General features: G+C 39.6%; 1 protein-coding gene across 1 annotated transcript; it reads left to right on the forward strand.

The window, feature by feature from the left end:
* Nucleotides 1-391: 391 nt before the first annotated feature.
* Nucleotides 392-2089, forward strand: LOC128518032 (CD276 antigen homolog). Its single transcript, XM_053491160.1, has 3 exons — nucleotides 392-466; nucleotides 566-904; nucleotides 1563-2089. The coding sequence occupies exons 1-3, from the start codon at nucleotides 418-420 to the stop codon at nucleotides 1664-1666; spliced, it is 492 nt and encodes a 163-aa protein (XP_053347135.1). The 5' UTR covers nucleotides 392-417; the 3' UTR covers nucleotides 1667-2089.
* Nucleotides 2090-11701: the final 9612 nt, after the last annotated feature.

The raw sequence follows: 11701 nt of genomic DNA on the forward strand, positions 1-11701 counted from the left end.
CTGGTTCGTAGACTCTCTGGCAGTGCGCATTTGTTGATTCAATTAGTGAAATTCTACTAAGTGTAGTTTTGTCGGTGTCCAGACGAACCTGACAGAACCCACACATGGATCAGAACCTGAAATGAAGCAGATAACAGACCTGGGAGAACTGGAAGTGTGTACTGAATCTGATCAAGTCTGGGTTTAATGCAGACCTTGATGACATCACTTTAGGACTCCCCTGTTTAATGTAAATCCGAATAAAAGCTCACATGTCAGATTAGTGTGGAATGATGATGACTTAGGATATCTTGACTTGTGTACAAACCTTTGTGCTGTTTAACATTGTGCCTGTATAAATGTGTTTATTAGTTTAATTATTTATTTATATATTGACACCTGCCTCTGTTATAGTAAATCTACACACACTGACGTACCATGACCAACTTTTCCTACATCTGCACCGTGTGGATCAGCGTCTGTGTGTGTAAGTCACATTTTTATCTTTTATTAAACAGATGAAACATAATGTTATTAAAATAACTGCTCTGTCCAGATTAATCTATATTATAATTTCCCGTCTCAGACCTCCTCTCTGCAGAACCTGAGATCAGTGTATCTGGCCCAGTGGGTTCTACAGCTGTCCTGCCGTGTCAACTGACGAGTGTAGACACTGACAGACTGTATATTACATGGAACACTGAGTCTGAGATTGTGTTTGAGCGAGTGGGTGTGGACTCGTATCAGGATGAGGGATATGAGGGTCGTGTGGACGTTCCTGTGGAGGAGCTGCGTAAGGGGAACTGTTCACTGGTGTTGTCTAATCTAATCCTCACTGATACAGGAGTCTACACCAGCTACCAGACAGTGAGACACACCAAGAGAGGAACAGTCCTGATCACCAGTGTTAATCTCACAGTCTATGGTAAATGAATCAGTCTCAGAAGAACACACCTTGATCATTTACATTGTAAATGTACATTTGTACATTCTTACATGTATTTTTTTACGAGTGAAAATGATTCTAATAGCAAAATTGAATATTTTATGCACATATCAAAAGATAGAAGTTATAGTACTGCTAATATATGACATGCTAAGATAAGACATAATCCTGCTGATTATTGTGTAAAGTGTGGGTTAATAAAGTGTGAGTTTAACAACAGTAATGGAGTGAAAGTTAAGACTGGGGAAGAGAAACACTGAGCCACATTATTAGTGAGTCTGACCTTCACCTGACCCACAGTGTCAGTCACTTCAGCATCACTGAGAAGTCTACATACAGAGGAGGGAGGAGTTATGACTGTGACAAAATTATTAAATGTAATGTGTTATTTCAGATGGAATTATGTTCATTTTTTTGGATAGTTTCATGGATTTGTGGGAAAATTCCACCGTCTGTTTACTGCTGTTCATAAGAGATACTGTGCTAGTTTTAGTCTAAACATGATTCCTAGGAGAAAGTGTCTTGTTTTTTTAAATCCCATGTAGCCTTTCAAATAATCTGAAGGAAAAACAAAACACCCACACTAACATTGTTCATGACTGAAATGTTTTGAGGATTTATTTCTGTCTCTCTGTAGGTGATGCAGTAATGAAGAGTCCTCACCCACTGGTCCTGGTCCTGTCCCTCATCTCATGTTTTCTCATCCAGAAATTCTGTGGAGAAACACATGTGTGTTATTGACGTATGTACAGGACTGTGTGTTTCAGTCCCACACAGTGAACTACACACAGCAGCTGTGTACAGAACAATCAGAACTGTCCAATTAATGAATGTATTATTTAGCTTAAGTAACGTATTTTACTTAAGCACACACACACCACACACACACACACCACCTCCTACAACTCCGAGCTTTACCGGGAGAAAAGAAACGAAAAGGAACCAACAGAGCTCCGCACTCACAGTGCTTTGCTAACTTGATCTGAAATGCTACCTGAGATGGCAGTGTACAGCGCCTATAAGTTAATGTGAACTTTGTGTTGTAGTTGAGTGCTGAATTCATCAGGATTACCACCATTCCTTTGGTTTCCAGCTTGATCAGTACTCCACTCAGCTGATCAGAGTCTTCAAAAGGAAAGGGGGCAGGGCAGCAAAGAATATCAGTACCAGACTATTCAGTATTTTTATTGCAATAATATTATGCTATGTTTTTCCCCTTTATTCATTTCCTGTGAATCTTCCTAATGTAAGTTACAGTTGCTTTTATTTTTGGCAATACAGAATCTGAAAAATTCTCTTTGTTGAGTAGAACTGTGACTTAATAGAGCTAGTTAAAAGGATTTTTTTTGGTTCATTTATATGCTGCTAATATTTGTTTGACTGAAAAAAAGGGAACTGTACTGAATATGAAAAAAAGGAAAATTACTGAATGTTTTGTAACAGCATTGAAAACAACAATTAAAAAAATGTTTGAAAGCAGTTTGCTTGTTTCTCCTGACATTTTGAATAAATGCATTTTTCCAATTGATTTTTTGAAAGCATGTGTTTTACTTAAGTTGAACCGAGAAGAATAAAGTTAATTCAAATATGAAATTTCAAGTATTTAGAATGTTAGTGTTTTGCATAAGTAAAGTAACAGAATAAGGTAATTTAGATGTACACAGTAGGCTTTAAAACACCACAACAAACTGTTTCCATTGTTACATGATTAGCTTGGGTTGATTTAACCTAACCCTGTTTATTTGTGTTTATTTAATCATACCACGTCCAGGTTATTCAAATCATTTTCGTGGAACTGGTTGAAGAAACAGTGTTGGGTTAGATTAACGAAAAAAATTTGAGTGCAGAAACACAGACACAAAGGGGCTATGGCTAGAAGCATGCTAGTTAGCTCAGCATAGATTTTAGCTAACCACGCTCCTGGCCAAACACACACCTATCTACTTACCTGACTCTAGCTAAACACACAAGAACACAGGAGGACAACAACCACAGTACTTACATACATTTAAGACAGGACTGAATCAGCTCCACTAACACAGACACACAGAACATACACAGAAACATTGCCAATAAGAGAGCCCAAGTCAACACAACTTAAATCAAAACAAACTAAACAAAGAACAAAACAGAACAAAATGCCCACACAACAGACAGTGGTTAAACCAAAAATGCTTGACCCAGTTTCCCAGTCTAAACAGCTATTTATAGATGAATTAACGGCTACCTCGGCTCAGGTGTGCACTCGCATCACCTGACCGAGGTGCCTGCTGGGAAACTGAGTCAGCCAACAAAAACTACAAAATAAAAAACAGCGACCTCTGGTGGTGGACCCTTACAATATTCAGACTTTTCATTTAATATATTCAGACTTTTCATTTAATATATTCAGAATCTAATTACTACTGCATATATAGAGTTTCATTTAATGTATTCGGAATCCATTCTACAGCCCCCCCCCCCCCCCAAAAAAAAAATAAATAGATAAAAATATTTAATACAAAATATAAAGTAAAAATAAAACAAATTAACTTGTGTTTACCCTTAAAAAAAGTTAAACTAAATCCAGACAGATAAGTGTTTCCGTTTGTGCATGCAGGCGTGTGTGTGTGTGTGTGTGTGTGTGTGTAATTTGTGTGCACACACAAACACACACACACACATTAACGGAGAGACCGTTTTTAAAACCGTTTAAAAATAAACCGTTAAAAAATTAGCAAGGAACATCACTAGTCACACTCGCGTGAGTGCATACTAACAGAATCACTGCTGTAAAGTAAAACAACAAATGAACCAGCACCTTACCTTTGAAAAAAATCGCGACAGAGCAGAGTTTCTGTGTAAGGCAGAGAGTGTGTGTGTTTGTGTTAGAAGCCGAGAGGGGGGTTGTAAATGCGAGTGTGTGTGTGTATTCTTGTAAGTAAATGAGCACATTGTCAAATTACACGTGTGCACACACACACACACACACACACACACACACACACACACACTCCCCTTTACAGCCCCCTCCTCTCGGCTTCCCAAACAAAAACACACACCCTCTGCCTTACACAGAAACTTTGCAAGCACTAAGACTGCAGGAGAGACGATTACCCACAATTCCGCAGCGCAAGAGAAAGAAAAATCGTTGGCTTAATTGTGATCATGTGACACTTGGCGTCAAAACAAAAAGTGCATGCGTGATACATGATACTCGGTACTTGTAAACAAAGACTTGTTTGTTTTTCAAGTCAAAATTAATTAAAAATCTTTGTGCGTCTTGCAGACCACTCGTAAACCGCGTTACTCGTAAGCCGAGGTTCCACTACACCAGGTTTTGAACTCTCCCAAGGCCAAAGAAGGCTCCCAAAGGAACAAATCAAGGTTATTCTCGTCACTAAACATCCCAGCACTAAACATGCTCTCATGGCTTTCCTGGGACTGGTCAACTACTGTCGTCAGTGGATTCCTGACACAACTATCCGCTTCAACAGCCTCTGACAGGAACTGAAAAAGGCCCTATTCTCCGCTCCAGCGCTGGGCCTGCCTAACTATCAAAAACTGTTCTATCTATACGCCTGTGAGCACGGTGGCACCGCTTCTGCTATATTGGCACAGGGGCATGGGGCATGGGGCGGGGGCATGGTGGGGGGTAAAGTCATGTGCTTTCTTATCTAAAACTTGCTGTTGCAATGTGCGGTGATGGTACAAGATGCTGATAAAATTGTTCTCTCTCATCGTTTAATTTTTGTATCCTCCACACTAAGGCTCATTTTTCTGGTGACTACACGGAAGTGCGAGGAAATTCGTTGGCTGATCGTATTGCTAAAGAAGTGGCCCAAAAACAGAATTTCTTTCCTGACTCTGATCAATACATCTTGCTAGCTCTTTGATTTCCGATTTAGATTTATTATTAGGTTTCAGCCACGCCGAATGCTTCCTCTTTTTGGCAAACTCAGGGTGCATATTTGCACTGCTTCAGTCAATTACAGTACTACATTTACAGTAGTCCTGGTTTGACTTCCATACACATATGAGAGGCGTTCAAGTCAAACAGGAACTAAATGTTCCCTTAATTTTTTTTTTTTTATCAGTGTAATATGTAAAGCCCAGTGTAAGGTAAATGCAGATAAAGTAGTTTATCTGTCCTGGTAACTAAACTACTGAATCTGATAAGTATTCATTAATACACCCGTGTTAATCTGCTCAGTCATAAAGCATCTATTAGTTTATTTTAATCAAAGATGTGTTGTGTTTTTATTTTATGAAAGTTCTTGCATGAAGTCTCCCAGTGCACAGGCGCCATATCAGTAGCTGGTTCGTAGACTCTCTGGCAGTGCGCATTTGTTTATTCGATTAGTGAAATTCTACTAAGTGTAGTTTTGTTGGTGTCCAGACGAACCTGACAGAACCCACACATGGATCAGAACCTGAAATGAAGCAGATAACAGACCTGGGAGAACTGGAAGTGTGTACTGAATCTGATCAAGTCTGGGATTAATGCAGACCTTGATGACATCACTTTAGGACTCCCCTGTTTAATGTAAATCCGAATAAAAGCTCACATGTCAGATTAGTGTGCAGTGATGATGACTTTGAATATCTTGACTTGTGTACAAACCTTTGTGCTGTTTAACATTTAACTGTATAAATGTGTTTATTAGTTTAATTATTTCTTCATATATTGACATTGACAGCGTCTGTGTGTGTAAGTCACATTTTTATCTTTCATTAAACAGATGAAACATAATGTTATTAAAATAACTGCTCTGTCCAGATTAATCTATATTATAATTTCCCGTCTCAGACCTCCTCTCTGCAGAACCTGAGATCAGTGTATCTGGCCCAGTGGGTTCTACAGCTGTCCTGCCGTGTCAACTGACGAGTGGAGACACTGACAGACTGTATATTAGATGGAACACTGAGTCTGAGATTGTGTTTGAGCGACTGAGTGAGTGGTCGTATCAGGGTGAGGGATCTGAGGGTCGTGTGGACGTTCCTGTGGAGGAGCTGCGTAAGGGGAACTGATCACTGGTGTTACACAATCTGACCCTCACTGATACAGGAGTCTACACCAGCTACCAGACAGTGAGACACACCAAGAGAGGAACAGTCCTGATCAACAGTGTTAATCTCACAGTCTATGGTAAATGAATCAGTCTCAGAAGAACACACCTTGATCATTTACATTGTAAATGTACATTTGTAAATTCTTACATGTAGTTTTTTAATGGCAATTAAATATTTTATCCACATATTATCAAAAGATAGAAGGTATAGTACTGCTAATATATGACATGCTAAGATAAGAAATAATCCTGCTGATTATTGTGTAAAGTGTGGGTTAATAAAGTGTGAGTTTAACAACAGTAATGGAGTGAAAGTTAAGACTGGGGAAGAGAAACACTGAGCCACATTATTAGTGAGTCTGACCCACACCGGACCCACAGTGTCCGTCACTTCAGCATCACTGAGAAGTCTACATACAGAGGAGGGAGGAGTTATGATTGTGACAAAATTATTAAATGTAATGTGTTATTTCAGATGGAATTATGTTCATTTTTTTGGATAGTTTCATGGATTTGTGGGTAAATTCCACCATCTGTTTACTGCTGTTCATAAGAGATACTGTGCTAGTTTTAGTCTAAACATGATTCCTAGGAGAAAGTGTCTTGTTTTTTTAAATCCCATGTAGCCTTTCAAATAATCTGAAGGAAAAACAAAACACCCACACTAACATTGTTCATTACTAAAATGTTTTAGGATTTATTTCTGTCTCTCTGCAGGTGATGCAGTAATGAAGAGTCCTCACCCACTGGTCCTGGTCCTGTCCCTCATCTCATGTTTTCTCGTCCACACACACACACACACACACACACACACACACACTCCATACACTCCAGTCAGTGTGTGTAATAAGTTGAGTTTGTCCCAGGCTCTACAGAGGACTGTTTAAGATGAGGAGAAGTAAAAGCACTGACAGATTAACAGACAGAACTCACACTACACATGCAGGAGGTGTGTGAGTCACATGTCTATAAGGAGGTGTGATCTAAAGGGATGGAGCGCCATCTAGTGGTGGGAGAGAGAGTGAAAGTGAGAATATAAATAAGAAATAGCAGTTTAAAGGAGACACATACTGTATGTCCTGCTCTTAAGACTTCTAAAATCATACACTATGGTCATCTCTTCAGTGTTCAGACTCAAGACCGAGATCCTTTATTACTTTGATTTTTGTTTGTAATAAAGTTTCTTGCTGATTCTAAAATGTTTTTGCTTTTCTTTCTTCCCCTCGACTCTACGTGTGAAATGGGAAGAATTATTCCAGCCTTTATTAATGTGTCTGTGCACATTTTACTGTTTGGATGATTTTTACGAGCTGCTTTACAACAACACACAGGTTATAAGGTTGTAGTGTATTTCTTCTTTATCAGGCTTGTGTGACGGCGGGTCTACAGTCAGTGTCTCCTCTTACCTCCTCCTACAACTCCGAGCTCTACCGGGAGAAAAGAAACGAAAAGGAACTAACAGAGCTCCGTAAGGATAGTGGAAAACCGTCTTATAGCCAGTGTGATGAGATACGCCCCTCCCCTTCCTGGTATTGTGTATGTTATCACAATAGATCTACTGTGAAACGGAGCTGTCCGTCCCCTGGTGCTGAACGTGTGGTGTGAGCTCTTTTCTCTGCAGTGGTGTTTATTAAAACAGGTAGGACTGAGACTCGGTGATTAATTTCATCCTCGGTTTGATCATCATCATCATTTATACACGTTATCTCACACATTTCAGACTCATTTACATACATTTGCTATTGATTCTGTAAAGCTGCTTTGCGACAATGATACACGTTTTAAAACACTACAGTATATAAACAAAACTGAATTTCATTAATTTTAGGGATTTTATTTCGGTAGATCTAACGGCTGTGGGATGGTGAGAGTGTGTGTGTGCGCGCGTGTTTACAGGAAGTGTCGTGTCTCCATTAATATAGGAAGCATCATGCATCCTTTACTGCAGGGTTCATATCGCACTGGTGACGCAGCATATGCTATTAGTGCTCTGAAAATAGTACTGTATAATCCAGTGGTTCTCAAAGTGTGTGGCGCCCAACTAGTTGGGAATACAGATATGACAGGTGGGGCGCAATGAACAGGAGGGAATTAGTGGAAAATAATAGGAAAGTACCTATAATAATTCATGCTTTTCTTTATTGATTTATTTAATCTTTATTTTCTTAATTTTCATTTGAAACTAAATAATGACACACAAAGAAATGGATCATTAATACAAGTAAATTAAAATAACATCAGAGTTAAAGTGGAACCATAGTGTAATAATAACGGTTTAACGTCGGCATGTTAATTCCAGAGGAACAATATATAAGGAAACATTCGGTATTATATATGTCATTTCATTTATTCCTATGTGTATGCTAATGTTTCTGTATTTTTGTTAAACATTACTATTTTATCAGGCAGTACTAGTCTGGCATTTCTAGTTTCCAGTGTGGCCACAAAGTTGCCCTTCAGGCGCTGAACAGAAGGGAAGATCAATATCGTTCTACGCTTTTTGTTGCTGTGAGGCATTTTGCGATGATCCCTAAATCATTCGTCGCGCCGTAGAGAATAATGGTGTTTATGCTTTTAAACATGTATAATTTAAGGCGGATGGAGCTTAAAGACAATGTAGAGAGGAAATATATCTGGGTATCTTATTCGCGGGTTTATTTACGCAGCTATTGAATTCGGAGATGCGAATATCAAACTAACTTTACCGCGGACACAAACACGTGTTATGCGCTAAAATGCCTCCCTGCCACGGATTGCCCCCCTACATAATCTCTATCAAATATTATATTAGGACATGCATTCAAAGGTTTATTATTATCAAATATATTATTACTATTATAATTAACCCTAGGCACGTGACAGCCGTCGAGACGATTAATACAAATCCCCAAAAATGATTATTATATGGCACATTTATTTTGCAGGGGTTTGTCAATGTACAAATAACAAATTATTTATCACAAATTACACTAAATAAATATTGTTTGTGGTGAAAAATTACAGGCAATGATTTTTATTATAAAATAAGCAATATAAAAATATACATGTTGTATATGAAAAAATATATAATTTATATAGGGTGATATTAGGTAAAATGGGCCATCAGGTAAAATGGGCCAGTTAAGGTTTGGCAGGTCCAGCACCTCTGGAATTTAGAGCCAATTACTGCAAAGCATTTCAAACTGTTGTCATAACTGTGCTTGATCAGCAACAGGTGATTTGATTGGTTTATGGTTACTATGATTGGCGGGGCAATAATTCAAATCAAGACTGCACCAAAAAGCTGCATGGTAAGTAGCCTGGCATACCAAATCTAACCAAACCATCATAAGAATGATAACTCTATAAAAAAAACAAACATGGACATAAAAATATTATGCATAATATATCTCTTGATGGCATAAATCAGAAATAATGCTGTTAGTTTGGTATATAAACATATATTTTGAAAATGTGATGTTTTTCTTGGTGGCCCAATTTACCTTAACCCACATGTTTCAGCTAAAATGAGCCATCATCTGTGTTACTAACAAACACACATACATATGTGTTTAAGTGTTTTTGTGTGTGTGTGTGAGAGAGAGAGTGTGTCTGTGAGGGTGTGTGTGCATATGTGCGTACACGCACACGCACACACACACCCACACACTCGCATACTGACCGAAACACACCCGCACAGGTTGCACGTACACATGCACGCATGCACACACACAGACACACACACACCCACAAAAACATACACACTCACCATGACTCCTAACAGTAATAATGGTGGTAAATATTTTATTAAGTATGGCAAATGAGAAGGAAGCGAGAGAAGAGGAGAGAAGGAGAAGGAAAGAGAGGAATTGAGAGGAGGAAAAAGGATGAGAGGAGACAAGCAGAGGAGTCAGGAAGTTAGAGAACAGGTGAGGAGAAAGGCATGCAGAGGAAACGACAGGAGACAGAAAGAGAGAAAAGAGAGAAGAAGCAAGGACCAGAGGAAAGGTAACAAAGATAAAACAGGGAGAAAAACGAAAGCCAAACTACAATCTGTGGAAAAAGGAGAGCATGAAGGGGGCCTTAGATGAATACAGGGAGGGAGTGAAGAAAGGAATTAAAGTGAGTGTGCACTTCTTATCACGAGCATGGGGTGTGCCGCGATCTACACTGCAAAGACGCATCAGTGGAAAGGTGATTGGCAGTGAACATGCGTCAGGGCGGAAGCCCTACCTTCCAGAGGAGGCGGAAAGGGAGCTTGCTGCCACCCTCAAGACCTTGGCGCAGAGGGGGTTTCCCTTCACAAAACATGATGTCCAGCAAGTGGCCTTTGATTTTACAGCCAAGAACAACATATCTGTTTTTTCCAAGACAGCAGGTAGGGCTGGATATTACTGGATTCAAAACTTTATAAAGCGCAATCTAGAGCTCGGGATGCGCGACTCAACAAAGAGGTGATCAGCCAATGGTTTAACCAATATGAGAGCTTTTTGGTTGAGCTGGGTATTGAGGGCACACCGTCACATATGTGGAACTGTGACGAGTCTGGGCTTCAGGACCAGTTCAGTTCAACAAAGGTCGTTGGACAGGTTGGCCAGCCATGTGTGGAGGTGTGTGCTGGAGAGAAGGGGGAGACAACGACTTGTCTGGTAGCATTCAATGCAGAAGGCACATATAGTCGAACAATGATTATTTTTAAGGGGAAGCGTGTACGTTCTGAATGGCTACAGGGATGCCCGGAGAACACCAGCGTAAGGTGTTCAGACAATGGCTGGATAACCTCTGACCTCTTTCTAGAGTGGTGTCAAATGTTCATTCAGTCCCTTCCTAAGCATGACTCCAGGCCCCACCTTCTCCTCCTTGACAGCCACAGTAGCCACGTCTATAACCTGGAGTTTATTAACCTAGTGAAGAACAACAACGGGCACATCATGTGTTACCCTGCCCACACAACCCATGCATTGCAACCGGAAAACAAGGCCCTCTTTAAAAGTTTAAAACACCACTGGGACTAGGAAGGAAGAAAGTGGTCAAGGATGATGGCTGGGCAGAAGCTGTCAAGGATAGAGTTCTTTGCGGTGTTCAGCAGGGCTTGGGCAAAGGCTGCCACTATTGAAAATGCCCAGGCAGTCCTCTGCTTGATTTTAATGACTGGTTTCCTTTGCATTTTAAATGGCTCATTTTAGCTGATGAGTGGCTCATTTTACCTGAAGGGGTGGCCCACTTTACCTGAACACTGCTCAGCTAAAAAATGTGCAACAACTGATGTTTTAAATGTTATAGCGCCTTACCAATAATAATTTATTTAATTAATTCAGCATATCCATGTTGAAAACAAACCATATTAAAAATAAAAACACATCAGTCTCACTAGGTGCTTTTTGGAGCTTCACCAAGTGATTTACCAAAATGTGGCCCAATTTACCTGATGTCACCCTATTTTTCCCCCTATACAACCTTTTTTTATATTGCTTACTTTATAATTAAATTCATTTGTTATAATTTGTAATTTGTAAACCATAAACCTATGAATTTAGGTGGGCAATCCGTGGCCTAGGTCGGGGGCATTTTAGACCATAACACAGTAGCGTACTGTATGTAGTGAGCATAATAACATCAATAGATACATTTGTTACATGGACCACAAAAAAGCAGGTGATTCAGCCCTATCAGCCTAATCAACCAAAAATCAAGCCGAAAGGAAAACATGATGAAGCCTATGTTGCGCTTGGATTCATGGTGGGGA

This window comes from Clarias gariepinus, chromosome 2, assembly GCF_024256425.1.
Source record: "Clarias gariepinus isolate MV-2021 ecotype Netherlands chromosome 2, CGAR_prim_01v2, whole genome shotgun sequence".
NCBI lineage: Eukaryota > Metazoa > Chordata > Actinopteri > Siluriformes > Clariidae > Clarias > Clarias gariepinus.